This window comes from Globicephala melas, chromosome 15, assembly GCF_963455315.2.
Source record: "Globicephala melas chromosome 15, mGloMel1.2, whole genome shotgun sequence".
In the NCBI taxonomy this organism is placed as follows: Eukaryota; Metazoa; Chordata; class Mammalia; order Artiodactyla; family Delphinidae; genus Globicephala; species Globicephala melas.
Window position 1 is genome coordinate 16,215,664 of NC_083328.1, and position 22,089 is coordinate 16,237,752.

The window sequence follows — 22,089 nt, forward strand, 5'->3', positions numbered from 1 at the left end:
GACTTTGGACATGACTGAATCCAGAGCTTCAAAGGAAGTCATCAGTCGCTGGACCTCTGCTTCCCTTTGCTTTGGCTTCAGATTTTCAGGAAGGTTCACCTTACCCACAGGCCCCTGGCAGCTCCAACCTTACAACCTGCCAACAACCTCAACAGCAAGAATTCCAGCAGTCCTGAAGTGACTTCATTGGTTTGATCTGTAGCCAGAGGCCTGGGGTGCTCTGATTGGTCGGGTTTAGACCCTGTACCCACCGCTTTAAGGCTGAAAGAGTCGGCCCGTGGACTAAGTGGCTGTTTCCAGAAAGGGGAAGAAAGACATAAACAATAGCTGTTCCCAAGACCTTTCATTTTGTGCTTCACATTCTTCTTAAGGCCAGTTATTCAGATCTTCCTCCCAACTAAGCTTTAGGTTATCAGACAACTAAAAGCAGGGTGGTCAGGGACTTCCCTGGCGGTCCTGTGATCAAGACTCCCTGCTTCCACTGCAGGGGGCATGGGTTTGATCTCTGTTTGGGGAACTAAGATCGCACATGCCACACAGCGTGGCCTAAGTAAATAAATAAAAGCAGGGTGGTCAGAGGGGCCCACTGGTCAGGCTGGAGAAAGCAGCCACACTCTTTTTGAATCAAGCCTGGTGGCAGACTGGATGGCAGGGTCAGGAGGCTGGGACTTTCTTTGGAGAATCTGGGGGAAATTAAAGGGAACCAGATCAGGGGGACAGTGGCTACTCCTCAGCTTCCTGGACCAAAGTACAGGGGGTGAGAGTGGGGGACCAGTTTTGATGAGGTGATTCAAACACTCCTTTATTGAGTCTTCAAAAATAAATCCCTGTAAACACTTTACACTGGGAATGTGAAGCTGAGAAGTAGAATCCCAATAACTTGTGTCCCTGGGAGCTGCGAGTCTTCTCCGAAGAAAGCTGCTTCTGCTCTGCAGGCAGAGTTGGGGTGGGTATGCTGTATATGCTTTCTACAAGTGCAAAGTCCCTCCTGGGGACAGGGGGAGCTCAGTTGCTCTCGCCATCACTGCTGATGATGCCACGCATATGTGACCAGTCTGGGGGTGGGGGGCGGGGCCGCTCTTCCTCTGAGTCCAGGGTCCTGCAGTATAGCTCCCCTGGTGGGGCTGCTGCTCCTGCAGGGTTCCAGGCTGTGCGTCTGCGTGGCCGGCCTAGAGGGGATGAGAAAGCAGGAGATGAGTTGCCTGAGAAAGTCCATGCCCCATCTGCTCCTGGACAGTGGAAGGAAGCCCCTCACCTGAACCACTGATGATGTTGGTAATGTCCAAGGAGGCTACCTCAGCTGCCTCTTCCCCGCTGCTCCTTCAGGGCCCGACACTTCTCTAAGGAAGGGTTACCTGGGGCAGAAGAAGCTCGTGATCCTCTCCTCCCCAGCAGCCAAGGCCTTCTCCTGCAGCCCCCAGGGCACGCCCAGCCTCACCCTTCATGCCCAGGGCTTCCAGTTCTGCCCGGAGAACACTCAGGCGTTCCTTGTGTGAACGGCAGGAGCCCAGCAGCTTCTTGTAGTTTCGATGAGCCCCACAGGCCCGAATGTAGCGCTTTAGCCTCATCACAGATGGGTGGTCCTCACCAGGGCGACCAGAGCCAGCCTGGCAAGGGAAGATAGCAGCTGAAGGCCAAGCCTTTTGGGCTTGAGTCAGGGTCTCCCTCTTCCTGGATGGTAGCCTCCCACCCCATCTTCAGCCCTCACCTTCCTGCCTTTATGTTCTGGACTGCCATCTGTGGAAGAGGAGGAGGAGCTTCGTGTCCTGCCTTTCTTGGAGCTCTTCTTGGAAGAGCGGTTCTTCCTCTCCTTCTTGGGGGTTCCCTCTGCCTCGCTGTCACTCACCTCCTTCTCCGAGTCACTTGCCTCACCATTGATACTGCCCACGTTGGCTGTCTTTCCAGTAGTTGGCGTCATCTTCCTCCAGCTGTCTTTCCCATCCTCCTCACTGCTTCCACTCTGCCTTTTCCCACCCTTCCACTGGGTCTTGTCTTTGCTCTTCCTCTGCACTAGGGGCTCTTCATCTTCCCCACTACTATTCCCACTGCCTGCTGCTGATCTTTCCTTCTGTTCCTCTCTGTCCCCCCGGGGATCCCAGCAGTCTTGATGCCCTGCTTTTCTGCTTACAGCTCCTCTCCTCCAAAGAGGAGGACCTTTGACCTCCACTGCTCTGGGCTGTGAGTTTCCAATCCTCTTCTTCCTCTCTGTTCTCTTTCTTCTTGGCTAGGGTCTCCTCCTCCTCACTCTCCTTTTCACTCTCCTGGTGGCTTTTAGCTCCTTTCTTTCCCTTTGCCTTCTTTCCTGGCCCCTGGGCACATTCCTCACTGTCTTCACTCTCCTCCTTGGCCTGTTTCCTACTGGCTGAGGCCTTGCCTGGTGCCTGCTTGTTCTTTGTCCCAGGCTTCTTCCTAGTCCTGTCCTTGGACTCCTTTTCCTCCTCCTCCTTCTCTTCCTTTTTCTCATCTTCCTCTTCCTCACTGCTTTCTTCTTTCCAGACCTTACTCTTTCTGGCAGAGCCCTCTTCCTCCTCCTCACTGCTCCCCTTCACCTCCTCCTTCTCTAATCCCATTTTTGCAGTCAGGTCCCTCTGCTGTTCTTCCTCGTCACTGCTCTCCTCAATTGCTTTCTTTGAGGCTCGCTTTGGATTCTCATCCTCGGCTGGACTGACTTCTGCTGCCATCCCATTCTTTGCTGGGAGGCCGAAGCAGTCTGGACTGGAGGCTGCAGAGCTGGGCTCTGGAATGTGGAGAGAAGAGGAGGTTGGGACAGGTTCCTCCTGTCCCTTCTCCCTCCACTTGGGATTGGTTGCCTTGAATCCTGCTCTGATGGAGGGAAGGGCAGTAGGAAACAGCTCTCAGTCCACCCTGTTCCTGGCTCCTGACTCACGGGCCACGCGCCCTCACCTAAGGCCTTGGAACATAACACACGCACAATAAATACCTTTAACATGAACCAACTATGCACAAGGCACTAACCTGACTCCGAATTGAAACGGAACCTTTTTCTCGCTGGGTCACGGCAGGGGATGGGAGACCTCTTGGCCTTCTTGGCAACGTCGAGCCTCTTTTCCCTGCCACCCGCTTCATCCACCTGTGTGTGCATCAAGAGAGCATCACGTGTATCAAGGTTGTGTTCTGCCCCACCGCTCTCAGGCCCCTCCTCCACGGCCACAACCCCCGCCTGCGGTGGCCCAGGCTCGGGCCCACACCTGCATCTTCAGCAGCTCCTCCTCCACTAGCCGCTTCAGCGTCTGCTTCTCCTCGGGCTCCAGGTGGTCGCGGCCCGCGTGAGCCAAGAACCTCCGCCGCACGATGGAGTGCGTAAGCGTGCTGCGGAAACACGTGTCACGATGGAGTCCCTGTCCCGCCCCTACCCTTTACAACCCCGCCTCCAACCTCCGGTGCACCTGAGGTCCGGGCGGCCTTGGAAGAACCTACGGGTGAACTCCTGCATCTCATTCTCCCGAGCCATTTTGCTCCACCTGATACCGGCGGCTCCCGCCGTTTTTCTTCTCGGAAGAAAAACGTTTGACAGGAGCTTGCGCACGCGCAGTATCGTGGCGCCGTGAGGTGGAAGACCGTTGAGTATCCGTCACGGGCCGCTTGGACCCAAAACTTTGCGAGACAAAACTTGCCTTCCGCGGGCAGTTGGAGAGTCTCGCGGTTCCTTCCTTTTCTTAGAACGAATCTCTTCTGAAGGAGAATTCTCGTTAGAAACCGATTGGGAGCCGGCTACACCTTTGGATGTAACAATCAACCCGGGACGCTGCCTCTGTTCGTGGTCACGGGCAGCAACTAGGCATCTGTGATTTTGAAAGACAGAAGGAAAAGGGCGTCCTCGCCAGGAGACTAGGAATCCGAGGAGGAATGCGTTCTCGTGGCTTCAAATCGCTAAGCACATTTCGAATCAGTAAGGGTGCCCTCCAGCGTCCGCCATCTTTGTGACATCATCGCGTCGCCGCGGCGCCATTTTTAGCGTATCCCCTGGAAGCAACGTTCCTTTCCCGGTATTCCCCGGGAGGGCAGCCGGTGTGGTTACGATTCCTAGGCGCGGGGCACGGTGGGAGTTGTAGTCCCAGCGGATACAGCCCAGCCGACTCTCCGGAAGTGGAGGTGGGAGAGGCCGGGCTGAGCCGGCTCGGGGTAGCCCGGCTCCCGGCCAGTGCTGGGGCGCTTCTCCCGGGGCAGGTCATGAACGGGCCGGCGGACGGCGAAGTGGACTACAAGAAGAAATACCGGAACCTGAAGCGGAAGCTCAAATTCCTCATCTACGTGAGTGCTGGGGTGGTGAGGCGGTGGGGGGTGAGGCCTGGCGCTCGTAAGACTTCAGTTTACCTGTGTGTGAAGAGAGTAGGGTGAGCTGTGGCCGGCGTCCGGGCTCCATTTACGGACGGCCGTTGGCTCAGCTCCCACCTTGCCGGTAATACAGGAACACGAGTGCTTCCAGGAGGAACTGAGGAAGGCGCAGAGGAAATTGCTGAAGGTGTCCCGGGACAAGAGGTGAGACACTTTGAGGGGAGGAGGGAGGCCAGCGGGTGATGTGGCTCCTGTGGACCTGCATTCGGACCCCATCCTGGAATAGGCCACAAATGCATGATAACTGCCTCGGGGCTAAATGCATGATAACTGCCTCGGGGCTGTTGTGAGGCTCCAACAGGCCAGCTGGAAGGGACGAGGGCCCAGGAGAACATTGCAGAGATGGGAGTAAACACTCTTGTTCTCTCCGCCCTCTCCCTCAGTTTCCTCCTAGACCGACTTTTGCAGTACGAGAACGTGGATGAAGACTCCTCTGGTGAGCAAGGTCGTGAAAAATTGGTGGAGGACATGCTCCTGGCACTCCAGCAAGCTTCCTGGGCCCTCCCTTTAGGCCGCGGAGGCCAATACAGCCTCCAATGGTTCTTAAGCCTAGTCGCTTGTCGTCCTCCTCACTATTCTTTCACTCAAGTATGACTGAGTATCTGCTGTATTTCAGGCAGTGGGCTTTGCACAGAGGATACAGTGGTAACCAAGATGGATAAAGCCTCTTGGAATTTGTATTCTCGTTGGGGGTAGTAAGTAAGCAAAGAAATAAACTAGAATTTTAGATTTGAAGAAGAAAATCAGGGTTACGTGGTAGGGATTGGAGTAGAACGGGGGTTGATAAACTTTCTCTGTAAAGGGCCAAGTAATAAGTATTTTAGGCTTTGCAAAATGTACAATTTCTGTTGCGCCTATACAGCTCTGCCTTTGTAGTGCAGAAACAGTAATAGGTGAGTTTTAAATAAGTGAGTATGGCTGTGTTTCAATAAAACTTTATTTATGAATATTGAAATTTGAATATCATAAAACTTTCACGTCATGAAATATTTTTCTTCGGAGTTTCTTTTTCCCCAACGATTTAAAAATGTAAAAGCCGTTCTTAGTTACAGACCATACAAAAGTAGATGGCAGGCAACATCTTAATAAAGAATTCAAGAAAGGCTTTTTTCAGGAAGTAATGTTGGAGCTGGGACCTAGATAAGAAGAAGATGTGAAGATGAGTGAGAGATTTCCCACAGAGGGAGTCACAGATGCAGATTCCCTGAGGTAAAAACGTACCAGGTTTTTTGAGGAGAAGGGATGAAGCACATAAAGCACTGTTCTCAAACTTTTTTTGAGCACCGTTTACAACCAATAATAGATTTTACATCGTGACCAACCCCCACGTACTTATTTGCTTATAAAACAAAATTTAGTGAAATAATGTTAAGAGCCCTATATGCAGTTTGTTCTGATACTTTTTAGACTGATTTTTTTTTTTCCATTTAGTGCTCGTTGTAAATCAATAAGTTGAATTTGTGACTCACTATTGGGTTGATACCCACAATTTGAAAAAGTCCTAAGGTGGGCCTTTGTGGCCCAGTTTTTCTCATAAGCCATGTCACATGCAATCACCTCTCTCCATGGTGTCTAGAGCAAGGGTCAGCAAAAAGCTAGCCAGATTGCTTGTTTTTGTTTTATTTACTTATTTATTTTTGGCTGCGTTCGGTGTTCGTTGCTGCGCGCGGGTTTTCTCTAGTTGCGGCGAGTGGGGGCTACTCTTCGTTGTGGTGCGCGGGCTTATTGCAGTGGCTTCTCTTGTTGCGGAGCACGGGCTCTAGGCGCGCGGGCTTCAGTAGTTGCGGTTCACGGGCTCTAGAGCGCAGGCTCAGTAGTTGTGGCACACGGGCTTAAATGCTCCACGGCATGTGGGTTCTTCCTGGACCTGGGATCGAACCCATGCCCGCTGCATTGGCCAGCGGATTCTTAACCACTGCCCCACCAGAAAAGTCCCTAGATTGTTTGTTTTTGTAAATAATGTTTTATTAGAACATTGAACACCTATTCATTTACATATTATAGGAAGGCAGTGGATGAGGTCAAAGAAGTAGGTAGGAGCCAACTCATGTAGATCATGGCAAAATATTTGGCTTTCATTCTAGCTTCTCATTGCCTTCGTGTTCCTTCCTGGAGGTCTTTCAGTTAACTTGCTTTTGGAGGGGGACTTCAGGATAGGAGGCGTGAGGGAACCCAGCCTGTTTATGATCAGAGTGGGATATAGCTGAGAAACAAGAGCCAGAGACATAAGCCACCACTTATCTCCTGGAGAAGCCCACAGTGTGGTCAGGGAGACACCCGTATATGACAATGTCCTAGCAGAGTGAGGAGAGCCGTGACCAGTGAGAGTAAAGGGTTCTGGAAGAGTCAGCCATCAACTGGGCCTGAGGGATTCTGGGAGACTTTTCAGAGAGGTGGCATTTAATCTACTTCTCTCTTTTTTTTTTTTTTTTTTTTTTGCGGTACGCGGGCCTCTCACCGCTGTGGCCTCTCCTGTTGCAGAGCACAGGCTCTGGACGCGCGGGCTCAGCCGCTCCGCGGCATGTGGGATCTTCCCGGACCGGGGCACGAACCTGCATCCCCTGCAGCGGCAGGCGGACTCCCAACCACTGTGCCACCAGGGAAGCCCTAATCTGCTTCTTAAAGGATCTATCTGAGCAGAGAAATTGGGAATAACGTATTTTACGTGTAAATGGTTATCTGTTAAGTGGATGATGGGCCTTCTAGGTAGAGGCACAAATCTGGGAAATGAATTTTGGTTTTGAGAAAATAGGTTGGTGTGATGTGAAGAATACAGTTTGGTTGGGAGACCAGAAGGGTGGGTTGGGGCTATATTAAGAAGCACTTCAAATGCTTCCAGGCATTGGGAAGGATGTGATCAGTTTTGCCTTTTATGTTGTTCTGTCCTTGGGGAGGACAGTGGGTGGCAGGAGAGGTGAGATTGCTTAGCAGGTGATTTTGACATGGTGCTGACCTGACCTCGTGACAATTGGAATGGGGAGCAGTGAGTGAAGGTAGGAGAGATTTGAGGGGCAAATTACCAGGACCCTGCATATGTGGAGTGGGGCAGAGGTAAGCTCTGGACAGCTTAGGCAAATAAGGAGAGAATAGCATAAAATGGTCAGGAGTCAGAGGCCTGGGCTCAAGTCCCAGTCCAACACCTTCCTTTCTGAGCCTCCGTGACTGCATCTGAAAAGCGGAGGTGACGTCTTCCCTTTCCTCCTTGGATAGTTCCGAAGACAAGGAGAGGCAGTGAATGTCAAGCACCTGTTCAGAGCCTGGCACGTAGAAAATGCTTGACAGTATGTTACCAGGGAGGAGTCCAGGCAGGAATTAGGTCGTAAAGGACATTTTAAGGAAGCTGTGGGCCTCCCCAGAATACACCTGTGTGCCCTTCAGATTCCCCAGAACCCTTCCGTAGAGTTGAGATTACGCCCCTCTGGGGTAGACAGGGACTCCCACCCACTACTTACCAGCCCTCCCCCTCACAGACTCAGATGCCACTGCATCTTCAGATAACAGCGAGACAGAGGGGACATCCAAGTTGTCGGACACGCCAGCCCCTAAGAGGTGAGAAGAAGCCATCATTCTTCCCTGGAGGGTGGGGGGTGGGGGTTGGAGAGGGTACCTGGGCTGCCTCTTGCCTCTGACCCCCTCCCCTGTCCTTTCTCCAGGAAGAGAAGCCCTCCGCTGGGGGGTGCCCCCTCCCCCACCAGCCTCTCCCTGCCTCCTTCAACAGGGTTTCCCCTTCAGGCCTCTGGGGCCCCCTCCCCATACCTGAGCTCGGTGAGTTGGGGTCAAGGGTGGGAAATGGTCAGATGCCTGGGAATAAGGTGGGCATCATTTGGGCAGAGGGTCCAGGCCTCAGGGTGAAGCCAGCCCAGCACCAAGAACATCTGTCTGGGTGTGGCCAGCAAGCGTGCCTCGGAGGGGTGTGAGTCGGGGCTGCCTACTTCTCTCTGGTGTAGGAATGGGGACAGACGTGACTGAGGAGAGGAGACCCCAGGACACAGTCCTGCTGCTGTCCCCTCCCGTCTGTTCTCAGGAGCCACACTCATCACCATCTCTTGTTTTTCCATTCTTCCTCCTGTTTGCATTTCTTCCTTCTACCCCCACCCCATCCACTCCATTTCCCATCTCCATCCCCTCACTCCCGCCTGCAGCTGGCTTCCCCCACCTACCCCCCATTCCCTTCTGACTACCTGGCCCTGCAGCTGCCCGAGCCCAGCCCCCTGAGGCCCAAGCGGGAGAAACGGCCCCGCCTGCCCCGGAAACTCAAGGTACCCTGTTTGGGGGACGTTAGGGAGGGGCCAGAACGGCAGGACAGCCACCTGAGGGAGGCTCAGGACGGCTGGGGGCCTGTCTGAGAACGTTGAAGGGCTGATTTGGGGCTGCTGCTGGGGACCCAGCCCAGGGTTAGGCGCTGAGGGACGGGTCCCAGAAGTCCTGGCTCCCAGACTCCCTGTGAGACCAGTCAGGGCAAGCCCAGACTCGGGGAGCTCAGAGTGAAGGTGGCTGGGGGCCAGGCTCATTTTCACAAGTGTTCTGTATTGCCAGGCAGCCCCCAAGGAGGGGCAGAGTTGTGGGATCTAGAATCAAGTCAAGGTTGCACCACTTAGAAACCATGTGACCGTGACCCTCTAGGTCTCAGATTGTGTGTCTGTAAAGTGAGTGATCAAACCACGTGTAATCAGCCAGTGTTGCGGAGCGTCTACTGTGTACCAGGCACTGTGCTAGGTGCTGCAGATACAATAGCGAACAAAGCAGAAATCCCTGCTTTCATGGAGCCCATGTTCTCGAAGGGTAGGCAGGAAACAAGCAAGATAAATAGGTAACAATGTAGAAAAATAGATTCAGGTAAAGAGCGTGGGAAACACCAGAGTACATGGGGCTGATGTTTACAGTGGGGTGGTCAGAGACTTAAATGAGCAAAGCCCTCTGGCTCTCTGCAAAGTGTTTCATTCAGGAAGAACCAGCACAGGGGCCCTGGGGGTGGGTACGTGTTCGGCTTCTTCAAGGACTAGGAAGGAGGCCAGTGTGGTCGGAGGAGAGTGAGAGGGAGAGTGACCAGAGAGCAGGTCAGAACAGCACCTGAGGGGCAAGGCTGTGGAGGGCCTTGGAGGTATTGGGAAGTTTTGGCTGGTACTGTGAGTGAAACGGGAGCCACTGGAGAAGGTGGGGCAGAGGGGCGTCTGATCTGATTGACATGTTAAGAAAATTGCTTGACACTGCAGTGAATAGGCTGGTGGGTGGGGGGTCAGGATGGAAGTGGGGATACCATTGAGGAGGCTCCTGCGGTCAACCAGGCAGCAGGGGGAAGAGTGAAAAGTGGGTGATGGGTCTCTTTCAAAGAATGAGCCCCAGGAAGAGCCGTGTGGGCTGTGAGAGAGAGGGGCGTTGAGGGTGACTCCAGGGGTTTTGGCCTGAGCAGCCAAAGAAGTGGCCCTTTTCTGAGTCGGGGAGGACTGTGGGAGGAGCAGGTTTGGGAAGGAAGGTGGGTTTGGCTTTGGATGTCTTGAGATGCTGTCTGGAAATGTCAACGAGACAACTGGGTGACGTGAGCCTGGGCCGCACGGGGGCCGTATTTGGAAGTCACGGGCAGGGAGGTGGATGGCGAGGAGAAGAGGTCTCTGCACTCTGAGCCCTGGGAGAGATGAGGACACGGAAGGCACAGTGCCCTTCCAGCTCTGAGTCAAAGTGAAATAAGGACCGGGCTGGCAGCTCTCAAGTTGGGTGGACTGTAGACTCGAGACTCTGGAGCCAGAGGTGGAACGGGAGCCCTCCTTGTGGTTAGGAGTGTGGGTTCTGGAGTTCTAACCCCAGCTCTGCCACTTCCTCCCACGTGACCGTGGCCCTTGAGCCTGGAAGATGAGTAGCTAATGGGTGACGATACTGCTCAGCTCCTGCTTCACGCTACTTGGCAGGGGTTCTGCTTCCTGGGCTGGGCGGACTGGTGGAGAAGGCACGGGCCAGAGAAACCTGGAGCAGAGCGTGGAGGCGTGGCGTGGGGTGCGCTTGGCAGTTCAGGACTCTGAAGTGCTGGCTCCTGACCCAGAGGCGTGTCAGTGAGCTATGTTCGGGGCAGGCAGGGGAAAAGGGCCCAAACCAATGGCGGTGCATGGGGGAGGGGATAAATCAGGGACGGCCTCAAAGAACAGGTGACACTTGAGCCCAGGGTGAGATTTGGATATTCAGGCTGAGGCGGTTGTGGAAGGAAGGGGGGGACGCGGCAAAAGCGGTGTTTGGGCTGGAGCCGGAGGGGTGAGAGCGAACAGCGTAGGAAGGATAGGGTGGGTCAGGTCATAGAAGGCTGGATGTCCTATGAGGAGAGTGGGGGTCCCTGAAGTTTCTGGGTGTGGTGGTGTGAGGAGAGGGGAGGGGACGCTGTGAAGACTGAAGCAGGTCAGTCAGGAGCCTGGGCCTCACCCGTTTTAGCTGGGTTTCCTCCACGCACTCGCCGTGCGACTTGGGCGCGTCATTTAACTCTCAGAGCCTCCGCTTGCTCCTCTGTTCGGTGGGGTCGTTGTGAGGATAAAATGAGTTAAGAGAGAGAAAACACTTAGCCTGGTGCCTTGTCCCTAGTACGCCACAGATAAGCATTCACTACCATGGGTCACGCTGAGGAGGCCATGAAGTCAGTCCAAGCAGGGGTAGTACATGGGGCCTCGGGTAGGTAATCAAGAGGTGGTGGCCAGAGGAGGGGGACAGTCATGCCACCGGCCTTTTCAGTCGTGCGTGTGCATCTGCTCCCGTGTGTGCACATGAGTGCCTGGTACTGGGTGCAAGGGTGCTGTTCAGAGCTGGGCTTCCTGTCATCCATCCTGGCAGACCCCAGTCGCCCAAGGTACAAACCCACTCTGGCCCTCCATGCCACCCTAGGAACAGCGGCGGTGAGGGGGCCACCTTGAGAAGCAGAGAGTAGGCCACAGGGGCCCGAATGTGTTAAGGCAATCAGAAGGGCCACTGTGAAGACTACTGCCATCCCCGCACCCGGGGCCAGACTGGACACTGCCTGGTGGGGACCTGGCAGGCCTGTGCCTTCAAACCTCCATTTCCAAGCCTCCGTTTCCTCCTCTGGCTGATGACCTCTCCTCCCTTCTAGGGTGGTCAGAATGGTGAGAGATCATTAATGGAAGTCACCTGGCACATACTAGGTGCTCAGTTTGTGCCTACAGGCAAAGCAGGAGGCCCACAGATCTCTGGGAAGGATTCAGAAGGACCTGGCAGGGGTGGGACTGGAGGGTTGGGCAGGACAGAGGCCACTTCCCAGCCTCAGAGCACAAAGCAGGACCTTTGACAAATAGAAAAGGACAGTCCAGGTGGAAGGACTGGCCTGTTCTCAGGCACTGCCTGTCCTGAGGGCAGCGAGGAGCCGGAGGCCCCCGAGTACAGGAGTGACGCGCTCAGGTCTGTGTTCTAGAGAGCTTACTCTGGCTGCAGTGCGGAGGAGGAGCTGGATCTGGGAGAGGCTGAAGGCAGGGAGTCCAGGTGAGCTGAGAGGAGGGCCTGGCCTAGGCCGGTGGCTCTGGGGATCCCAAAGAGGGGCCCCTCCCAGACACAAGAGGTAGAAGCCTCGCACGGCCGCGGGTGAAGACCTTTGACACCCTCCACCGAACCAGTGAGCCCTGCAGGAGGAGGAGGGAGAGGAGGCCAGTGTGGCAGGTGGTACTGGAGGTGCCCAGAGGCGGGCAGGCAGGCACTCCAGGCTGGCTCTGGCTCTGGCTGCTATCCCAGGGGCAGCCACAGTGCCTGACTGGCAAGGGCAGGGCCCGGCCTTTCCCTCCTGGTTTCCCATGAGACTCTCTCCACTGCCACCCTCATCAGCACTTCCATCACCAACCCTCACCCCCACGCACTTGCTGGTGTGAGACTCTGCAGGGCTGAGGTGGGGCAGGCTCCCTGATTCCAGCCGTGGCTGGCCTGGCTGTGTCCATTACCCCTTGAATGAGCCTTTGCCCCCTTGCCCATCCCCTGGAACTGTCTTAAGGGGCAGTGCCAGCCTCCTGGAGGTCCCAGTGCCTCCCTGACAGGCCCTCCCTGTGTTTCTCCCCGCTGCTGCAGATGGCGGTAGGACCCCCCGACTGCCCCGTGGGAGGGCCGCTGACCTTCCCAGGCCGGGGTTCTGGGGCCGGCGTGGGGGCAGCCCTGGCCCCACTGCCCCCACCCAAGATGCCTCCCCCTACGATCCTGAGCGCTGTCCCTCGGCAGATGTTCAGCGATGCAGGCAGCGGGGACGACGCCCTGGACGGGGATGATGACCTGGTGATCGACATCCCGGAGTGAACCCCTCTGCCTGACCCCCTGCCCAGCGCCCTCTGTGTCAGCACACATGAGCCCCCAGCTTCCGCAGAGACGTTTATTGACGCCCGGTTGCCATGCTGTGGCCACTGACACAATCAGAAAAGGCGTAAACATGCATGAATGTCCCCCAGAAGGTGGGCCCTCTCCAGGGAGGGCAAGGGCCCTGCCTTCACATCCCAGCCCAATCCAGGGGACAGTTATTTAAATGAGTGGGCCAGGAGCATCTGCCACCTCTCAGAGAGGCAGAGACCCTGCGGTGGCCCCCCACTTAAAAGGGCAGCTGTACAGGGCTCGGTGGTGGTGGTTTTTTTAATGAAGATTCTGCATTAAAGGAGTGCCTCTTTTTGTGTGTGTCATTTTCATTTTTGGAAACCTCCTCCTCCAAACCCCCCCTAATCCGACCTCCTCCCTGGAGGGGAGGGGGCCGGGCAGCCTGGAGAGGCAGGAGAGAGGAGCAGCAGCCGGGTCCTTGGGGCAGGGGCACTGTGGGATCCCCCCTGCAGGTGTGCTCTGGATGGGTGGTTTGCATATTTGTCTGTTGTAGCGAGTCAGGCAGGAGGAAGTTTGCATATGTGAATATAGATCTCCACAGTCCCTCACAAGAAGACAGACCCACGGTCACGGAGACACGAAACAAGACAAGTAGTGCGGGGTGGGGCCTCCACCCCGTGTAAACGTGCAACACACTCGTGCGAAGGCTGCCTACTGGGCCCAGCCCTGAGGGCCCTGTGCTGGGCGGCCGCTGTCCTGCTCAGGCTGAGGGCAGGGCTCCGGCTGCCGGGGGCAACTGGCTGGTCAAGGTGTGCCAGCGCTCCAGAGCTGCGTCCGGCTGCTGCAGACAGTCGCTCCAGTGCTTCCGGGCCTCTCTCCGGGCGCCTGGCCCCAGGGCCACGCCACCTGGGAGCAGTAGAGGCAGGCAAGATCAGGGCCGGGCTCACTGCCGGGCTGCCCTCCATCAGCACCACCCAGCAGGCTCCTCCCTCACCGATGAAGTCGTTGGATTTGCCAATGTCATAGTCCCAGACTGTGACTTCCAGAGTCTTGCTGGCCAGAGTGGAGATCTCCATCTCGTAGAAGAACTCCTGGGACAGGGCAAGCGACACCTTCCATGAGGCTCTGCCCCCACTCCCAGCCCCAGCCCCGCTCGATTTCTGGCCTCTGCCCCATTTACCTCATTAAATTCCGGGTTTAGAGTCTTCTTCTTCACACGTGTTTTGTGCTTGGATTTCTTATCCACGTCTGGCCTCAGGTACCTGCCGAGGGGGAGGAGGGACGGGTGGGGCAGCAGGTCAGTCAGGGACAGGCCAGGCCCAGAAGAGGACGGGGCTGGTGGCAAGTCCCTGGGGAGGGGAGGGTGGGCCTCGGGGCAGGGCGAGGGCTCACGTCTTGACGTAGGGGTCAGAGTAGCCGTTGACGTCCATGGCAGCCAGGTGGGCGCAGCGCACGATGCCCACCAGCAGCCCGCGGCGCCGAGAACTATAGCTGAGGCTCAGCAGGATGCGCCCGCGCTCTTCCAGCAGCCCAGGCCCCTGCTCCACCTGCTCCAGCTGCCAGCAGACGCGGGCGTCAGCCGGCACCCTCACCACCTCCCGCCCAGATGCGGTCCCTGTGGGTGGCTCACCTCCTTCAGGTAACAGGAGATGCCCCTCAGCGCCACAGACATGGAAGAGGGTGAAGCCAGCTGAGGGGGCAAAGAGAAAGTTCTGGAAACCTGATCTCCCCAGGGCCCCCTTCCCGTGGTACCCCGCAGCCTGGCACAGACCGGGACCTGGCGCTCAAGGCAGATGTTAAAATGCTTCTTCTGTGAAGGCTTGAGGCGGCGGAGGGGTACACGGATCTCCCCGATGAACTCGTTGTGGCTCAGCTTGTCTTCATCACAGACGGAGATCCTGGTAGGGAACTTCAGGGTCAAGGCCCCCTGGGGTACTTGAGCCCCACTCCAGTTTGGGAGAAAGGTCCTCCGACTGAACTCTGAACACTCGAGGCTGGTCCCAGCTCTGCCCTAAATACTCTACACCTCACTTGTAAAATGGGCTGTCTCAGGGCTGTGTGGGGAGCACCAGGCCTGGAGCTGGGGGAGGATGTTTTGATTTGCCCTGTTCCTCTGCGCCTCCCTTTCCAGCTGCTCAGGCTGTCCCCGGCCCATCAGGACCTGCTCGGCTCCTTGAGGAAGCCCTCACAAACCTTGGGAACGCGACCACACACACACACACACACACACACACACACACACACAGCCTCCATTCAGGGCCTGGGGACAGGATCCAACTGAACATGCACAGGGTGTGCACTGGTGGATGTGGGTCACAGGTCCAGGATGTAAGAGCTAGAAGGCCTGAAGGAGCCTTGAGCAGTTGGACCAGGAGCGCATACCTCCCCCTAGAGCCCCTGTCCTTTCCTGTGTGGAGCAGGGAGCCAGCCTGGGAGAGACTCATGAACCCAGCAAGTAAGAGATTATTGCTTTTACTTCCATCCGTCTCGGTCTGCAGCCCCTTTCCCTGCCTTCTGCTGTGACACTCTCGAGCAGCTGTGTCATGCAGAGGTGTTCAATTCCCAGCTCTGCCACCTAGCAACCACATGACCTTGAGCAAGTCACTTAACCTCCCTAAGCCTCATTCCCGTTTCTGTCGCTTGAGACTTCACTCCTTAGAGATGTTAGGGAGACAAGGGCAGCAGAATGGGCAGACCTCTGCTGCATAGGTCTGACTTAAGTCGGGGCTCTGAGAAGGGGTCTCAGTGAGCAGGGAAAGATTGCAGGAGGAGGCAGAGCCTCAAATGATGAGTGGGATTTAGGCCGGCAGAGAGAGGAAGCAGGAAGAGACACGACAGGCAAAGGTCAGGAGATAGGAACCCGACCAGTCGCAAGAGGGCGGTCCTCTGTTGGAGGAGCAGTAGGAGCTATTTGGAGGGCAGGAACCCAGGGGAACATTCTGGCCTGCTCCCGAAGGGGACAGGGAGCCACTGATGGTTCTAGAGCATCCGAGGGCTTAATGGGAGGTGGGTCGACCAACCAAAGAAGGTTCCAATGACAGTTGTCCCCAAGGAGGTGCTGAGCTGGACTCGTTGGTAACCGGGAGGACAGACCCCTCACCTGAGCACCTTGTGGGTGATGTCATCATCTGTGATTCCGCTGTACGTCAGGTCCTCATTCCACACGGGATTCAGCGTGTTCCTCTGAGTCTTAGTTTTTAGCTTATTGGCCTTAGGTGTGGGGACGAAGGGTTCACAGTACATGTCCCCCAGACCCACAGAGGCTGGAGGCAGACGAAGGTTGGGGGCACACCCACAAGCTGGGTCAGGCTGGGGGGCGAGGGTAGGGGGAGGCCGTTACCTTGCAGGCTCCAGGCAGCAGGTGCAGTTTGACGTAGGGGTCGGCCAGGCCATTGAAATCCATGGGCTTGAGGCCCTGGGGAGGAGGGGAGGGAAGAGGGCTGTGAGGTCCCAGCCTGCCCACCCTCCCTCCCTCTCTCTGTAGTGTGGACCCTTGGGGGCGGGAGAGCCAAGATGGGTGCTGGGAGAGGAGCAGGAGTCAGGCCTGGGGAAGGGAAAGGAGAATGGAAACGCACCCCTCTCAGGGTAGGAGGCAAACAGGGCCAGGGCTCTCGGGGGGCAGGGAGTACCCACCTTGGCCCTGAGGATACTACAGTGCAGAGTGCAGGAAGCCTGGTCGTAGAGAAGGTCAAACTCCAGCGTGCCCAGGGCGGCTGGAGAAGAGGGAAGAGGTAACCTGAGTCCGTGCGTAAAGACAGGTGTGTGTGAGAGACAGGTGGGCAGGCCTGCTACGTGTGCCAGCTGTGAAGGTTTGTGCGTGTCTGTGCCTGTCAGCCTGCTTGTGTGTGCACGTCTGGGTCCCTGGCTGGGCTGCAACTGGTGCTCTGTGGGTGGTTGAGTGTCTCAGCAGAAATATTGAATATTGAGCCTAGCTGAACCTGTAATCTCCACTGACTGCAGCTGTGGTGGCGGTGCCCGCCGCCTCCCCACCCCAGCAGGGCCCCATCCCCTTCCCACAAGCCTGGAGGCCCCCATTAGCACCCTGGGCCCTTCAAGCCCGCAGACTCACTGGTATCATCCGAGTCATAGCTGTCCACCTCAGCTCCATCCTCGGGCGTGGTGGCCCCAAGGAGGGCTGCAGGGGGTGCCAGGGCCAGGGGGCCCAGATGAGCAGGGGCCTCTCCGAAGCCCCCGCCACCCCCTTCAGGTCCTGGTCCCCGGCGGGGGAAGTAGTCAGAGATCTGGCGGATGGGCCGGATGGGCCCCGGGCACACGTTGATGGCCATGTGCTCCTGGATGTTGATGGTCATGCGGTCGCCCCTGCGGCCCCTCATGCAGCACCCCTGGCTGGGGGAGGGAGGTTCGAGAGAGCTTGAGCCCGGGGCTGACTTCTCAAACCTACCCGTCTGCTGGCTGAGGGCCAGGCGGCACCCGCCAGGGTCTGTGGGCCCTCACTGGCCTCCCTTCCTAGGTGCTGAGGGAGAGGGCAGCCTGTGCCCGCTGACGGGCCGGCAGAAGGCCTGGGCCCTCTAGACCCCAAGCTGTGCTCCATGGGGCTGGGCTGCCAGCCCACTCCCCCCAGATAGGTCCTGGCTCCACCTCAGCCTTGCCCACTTTCCTCTAGATTGTCCCTCTGTCCTCTTCCCAGCGCCAGCCCCTCATTCTGGGCTTCTGTCTGCCCTGGGTCCTCTACCCCTGAAGCTGCCCCCTCTTTCTGAGGCTCTGACTATCCTTCTGCACCAGGCGCCTGTCTGGTCTGGGGGTCACCCACCTCTTAGGTTTTCACTTCCCACTGTCCCTTCGTTCAGCCCCAGGATCTGCCCGCCTGCCTGGGCCCCCATCCGCTGCCATCCAAGGTGAGGACCCCTGCCTCAGATGCTTCCTCCTGAAACTGGCTCTCCAGAGGAGCCAGAAATTACAGCCTCCGGAGAGCTGAACACCCCCAGGGGCACACACAGGCTAACACACACTCACCCTCACCCTCTCGCCCCCGGCAACCCAGCCCCCTGCACCTGTCTCTGCGCCTCCAACAGGTGCCCAAGCACTGGGGGGCCAGCGGGTGCGAGCTGGGCGGTGGCAGCCGGCGATTCCCAAGGCGGCCGGCGAGAAGAGCGCCGAGTCCGGCAGTCTGAGCCGAGAGGGAGGGAGAGCAGGAGAAAGTGCGTGGAGGAGGGGGTGAGCGAGGTGGAGGCGAGGATGCAGCCGGCGCAGGCGGCGCGGGGCGGGGAGGGGCGGACGGAGGCTGGGGAGGGGGCGGGACTCTCCCGCCGGCGCCCGCCCGGGCACACTTAGGAGCGCACACGGGTGCACACACATTCACGGGCAGGCTGACACACGCATCTTGCACGGACACTCCCGCGCACACGCCTGTGCCCACGTGCGCACACCACAGTCATGCACAAACCCAGACACGCGCTGGCACACTCACCCAGGAGAACTTCGCACACACACGCTCGCAGACACACGGGCTCCCTGCGCCGCCAGGAACCCACAGTGAGAACTGCCCGGTGTTCCCCAACTCCTCCCCGCGCCGCCCCCGCGCCGAGCCGGCGGAGCCTCCCTCCGCCCCTCTCTCCTAGCTTCCCTCCCGGGTCTCCAGGACAGACCACCGGCCTGGTTGCCATGGCGACGCCGGCTCCTCCTCCCTCCCCGCCCCCTACCTCGCGCGTCCTTATGCCCCTCCTCCGCAGAGAGCGTTTGGAGGAGGGGGGGAGGGTGTCTGGCCCTCCCCTACCAAATATCCGTAGGGGCGGGGCCTGTGGGGGCGGGGCTTAGAGATCCGCAGTGACCCAGGAACGGGCTGGGGAAGGGGGTCTGATCCGCCTACGGTCCCAGGTTTGAAATCTCGGGGTCTCGGACCCTGGCTGGGAAACCTGAGAGTCTGAGGCCTGAGGCTGTGGCCTTCCCCCCACGCCTCCTTCCATTAGTTGTTCAGGATTCTCTCCTGTGACCCAACCCAGCCCCCGAGGGTCCAAGTCCCCTTCTCGGGGATGGCATCTCCTTTGCGAATCCGCCTTCCCTCACCCTCCCATCTCCAGTTGTCCTTCAGGTGGAGCGGAGCGTGGGGTTTCGCTCTGAATGCCTCAGAGCCCTGCAGGCCTTCCTCCGCTCTCTGCTGTCTCTCACCTGAGCCCTGTCACCTGCCTGTCAGTCTAACTCCAGCCTTTGATCTTGGCTCTCCTTTGTCCAAAACTTGCCAGCCCCCAATGACAAAGTCCTCACAGTGACCTGATTCAAGGCCCTTCAGCCCAAGACCCTGACTTCTCTAATCTCATCCCCCGTGCTCATCTTGCTGGCTCTCAGGACCATTACTTGCGGTTCCCAGAACACACCTGGATCTCTCAGACCTGTGGACCTTTGCTCATACAAGTTCCTCAGCCTGGAAGATCTTTCCTTTCTTCAGGGGTCATCCTGGACCCCCTCTTCCTAAGAGACTTACTGGAACATCTCCCCACCCCCAGCCCAGCCCCCAGCTTCCAGTGCTGTCTCTGGTTTGTCATGTCTGTTTCCATTTCTGTCTCCCCCACTACTGGGGAGCAGAGGCTGCCGCATGCTAGGCCTGGCACTAGTTTGGCATCACTAAATATTGTGATTTTAGGTTGCATAGCAATGTGAATATACTTAACATTGCTGAACTTTGTGCCTGAAAACAGCTAAGATACAACTATTCATTCATATGTGTATTTTTACCCCAATTTTTTTAAAGTAATAGAAATGTAAAACCAAACTATGCTGAGATACCACTTGTCACCCATCAAATGGTGAAATTCAAAGCAAATGTTAACACACAGTGTTGGTGAGGCTGTGAGTAAATGGGCACCACCTCTGTAGCTGAAACGGAGCAGGACCCTAGGTCTTTGCCCCTCCGTGTACTCAGCCTGCCTTTTGTCTGTGGGAAAACTTTAGCCAAACAATAAGTTTAGGGCTTTCCTGGTGGCGCAGTGGTTAAGAATCCACCTGCCAATGCAGGGGACACAGGTTCGAGCCCTGGTCCGGGAAGATCCCACGTGCCGCGGAGTTACTAAGCCCGTGCACCGCAACTACTGAGCCTGCGCTCTAGAGCCCGCGAGCCACAATTACTGAGCCCGCGTGCCGCAACTACTAAAGTCCTCGTGCCTAGAGCCCGTGCTCCTCAATGAGAAGCCACCGCAATGAGAAGCCCGTGCTCCGCAACGAAGAGTAGCCCCCGCTAGCCACAACTAGAGAAAAGCCCACGGTGCAGCAACAAAGACCCAATGCAGCCAAAAATACATTAAAAATTAAATAAATAAATAATTTTTTAAAAAAAGAATACGTTTGATCAGAGAAGTGAGAAAATGCAGAAACAAAGGAAAACAGCCCAGCAAGACTAAATAATAATAGTTTAGTCATTAAGCATAGTTAAGGACCCTTAGTTCCTTCTCAAGGGCTATAGATAATATTCTGAGCCATCTCCCGTGAGCTGTCTTGTAGATACTGAAACCCGCACCAGGTGGAAGAAGTTAACTACATGATGCCCGGACTGTAGCCATGACATAAGCTCCCACAATTCCAAGAACTGGCCTCCAAGAAATGGGAACAAATCAACCCTGGAACTAAAGACTAACTGTACTTAAAACAATCAAGATGACACTGATCAGACCACCGCAGGACCAATTTCAACATGACTGTCAGAGCTGACTGTGCTGTTCCTGCATGTAGCCCCCTCCCTCCATCTATAAAAGCTCTTGCCCACTGATTGTCAGTGGGGGGAGTTGCCCTTTGGACAGGAGTCCACCCTCCCCACTGGTTGCCAGCACCCAAAATAAAGCAAACGTTCCTCTGCACCAACCTTGCTCCTTTATTGGCTTTTGCGCAAGCAGCCGGACCCCACTTTCAGTTACATAGCCACTGTCAGACTCTTTGATCCAAAAAATCCACTTCTAGGATTTGGCCCATGAGCAAAATAATAGAAGTTCAAGGCTATTAACGGCAGCATGTCTTCAATGGCAAAAGACTGGAAACAACCTAAATGTCCACGACTGGTTCAATCAGTTATGAGAATTTCACACAGTGAAATAACATGCAGCCATGACAAGAAAGAGGCCCTTTATGTGCTTGTACAGAATCATCTTCACAATCTCATGGTAACTGAAAAAGCTAAGGTAAGGAGGCGCATGAATGGAATGCTGCCATTTGAGGGAAAAAAAAAAAAAGCGTTTATATATGTTTGTTTATTTGCGCATAAATTATTCCTGGAAGGCTGCACAAGAAAGTGGTAACTATGGTGACCTCTGAGGAGGCTGCTGTGAGGCAGGGGAGGGCAGGAAGAGGATTTATTTTGTACCATGTGCATATGTTACCTACTCAAAAGAATACACTAAAATAATATCTTTTTTTAGATAAAGGCAACCATTAGGTTTCCTCTGAGGTTCTCCAGGATAAGAAAGGAGGAGGCAGGACTAAGGGAGACACCGTCCAGGAGCGGGTGGGTTTGGGGAGAGGCAGACCTGGGCCTGCAGTAAAAGGAGGGGCGAGCTGGGCAAGAAGCCCAGCCCTGCTTCCTGCACTGCTTTCTTCTTCTGGGGTTTAGCTCAGGCCCAGCAGCTCACCTCTAGAAAGCCTTGTTGCACGAAGGCAAGGATGAGGCTGGAGTTCCAGCCAGTCGCGGGGGAAAATACAGACAGTTCTGAGCCCTGGTTTGTCCAGAGGTGGAAAGGCTTTTCGTCCATCCATTAAGCCAGTAAGTATTTATTGAATACTTATTCTATACTGTGGTGCTAGGGCTACGACCAAGGCCAATGATCTCTGGCTTTACAGGCTTGTAGGGGAGACAGACAAATACACAGACAACTCCAGTGCAGTCAGACTGATGTGGTGACAGGGCATGGTCAGAAAACTCAGGTTCACTTCCCAGGGGAAGTGTCGTCTCAGCTGTGACCTGGAAGATGAGGAGGAATTACTGGGTCAAGTTGGGGCAAGAGTGTCCTAGGCAGAAGTGTGTGCAAAGGCTGGGGTGTGCCGAGGAAGGGAAGCTCGGGAAAACCCGAGGTGGGTAGGTAGACAAGAGTGTCGCAGATCAGGGTAAGAAGTTCAAAATAACACAGGAGGCAAGGGAAGCCACTGGAGGGTTTTAAGTAGTGGATCCACGTGTTCTGGTCTGTTCTCGCTTGGGGAAGAGGGAATAGAGATCAAGCAGTCCATAGGTCGTTGCAATAAGCCAGATGAGACATAGGGCTGGCTTGAATGAAGGGGGGCAGGGCAGCACTGGAGGGGAAGGGAAGTGGATGGATTTGAGATTTAGGTTGGAGATGAGCCAACAGGTCTTTTTTTTTTTTTTTTTTTTTGACTGCACGTGCCATGTGGGATCTTAGTTCCCTGGCCAGGGATCGAACCTGCGCCCCCTGCAATGGAGGCAGGGAGTGTTAACCACTGGACCTCCAGGGAGGTCCTAGCCAACAGGTCTTGATTATGGGTTTGTCAGGAGAGAAATAGGGAGGGGTT

General features: G+C 56.0%; 3 protein-coding genes across 11 annotated transcripts; 1 reads left to right on the forward strand and 2 right to left on the reverse strand.

The window, feature by feature from the left end:
• Positions 1–301: 301 nt before the first annotated feature.
• HIRIP3 (HIRA interacting protein 3) lies at positions 302–3,999 on the reverse strand. The gene is given in 9 exon segments (XM_030871698.3): positions 302–1,169; positions 1,256–1,310; positions 1,312–1,355; positions 1,439–1,607; positions 1,709–2,077; positions 2,079–2,737; positions 2,977–3,091; positions 3,210–3,330; positions 3,408–3,999. Coding segments are annotated over 9 exon segments (1,761 nt in total). The 5' UTR covers positions 3,473–3,999; the 3' UTR covers positions 302–1,005.
• Positions 3,334–12,979, forward strand: INO80E (INO80 complex subunit E). Of its 3 annotated transcripts, XM_030871713.3 has the most exons (8): positions 3,334–4,272; positions 4,430–4,500; positions 4,740–4,792; positions 7,827–7,905; positions 8,010–8,121; positions 8,499–8,615; positions 11,756–11,823; positions 12,397–12,537. In XM_030871713.3, exons 1-8 carry the CDS (start codon positions 4,192–4,194, stop codon positions 12,404–12,406), a joined length of 591 nt encoding a protein of 196 aa, XP_030727573.1. In that variant the 5' UTR covers positions 3,334–4,191; the 3' UTR covers positions 12,407–12,537. The 3 variants fall into 3 exon arrangements, with proteins under 3 accessions (XP_030727573.1, XP_030727570.1, XP_030727572.1); XM_030871710.3 differs by lacking the exon at positions 11,756–11,823 and having other exon boundaries at positions 12,397–12,979; XM_030871712.3 differs by lacking the exons at positions 8,499–8,615; positions 11,756–11,823 and having other exon boundaries at positions 3,342–4,272; positions 12,397–12,979.
• Positions 12,556–20,455, reverse strand: DOC2A (double C2 domain alpha). 7 transcript variants are annotated; one of them, XM_060284555.2, is made up of 11 exons: positions 18,056–18,163; positions 17,602–17,755; positions 16,697–16,974; positions 16,261–16,340; positions 15,968–16,042; positions 15,728–15,837; positions 14,258–14,525; positions 14,020–14,183; positions 13,808–13,889; positions 13,622–13,718; positions 12,556–13,533 (listed from the first exon to the last, which is right to left on the reverse strand). In XM_060284555.2, the coding sequence occupies exons 3-11, from the start codon at positions 16,959–16,961 to the stop codon at positions 13,388–13,390; spliced, it is 1,287 nt and encodes a 428-aa protein (XP_060140538.1). In that variant the 5' UTR covers positions 16,962–16,974; positions 17,602–17,755; positions 18,056–18,163; the 3' UTR covers positions 12,556–13,387. The 7 variants fall into 7 exon arrangements, with proteins under 7 accessions (XP_060140538.1, XP_060140539.1, XP_060140536.1 ...); XM_060284553.2 differs by lacking the exon at positions 18,056–18,163 and adding an exon at positions 20,438–20,455 and having other exon boundaries at positions 12,558–13,533; positions 17,640–17,755; XM_060284554.2 differs by lacking the exon at positions 18,056–18,163 and adding an exon at positions 18,288–18,299 and having other exon boundaries at positions 12,558–13,533; positions 17,640–17,755.
• Positions 20,456–22,089: the final 1,634 nt, after the last annotated feature.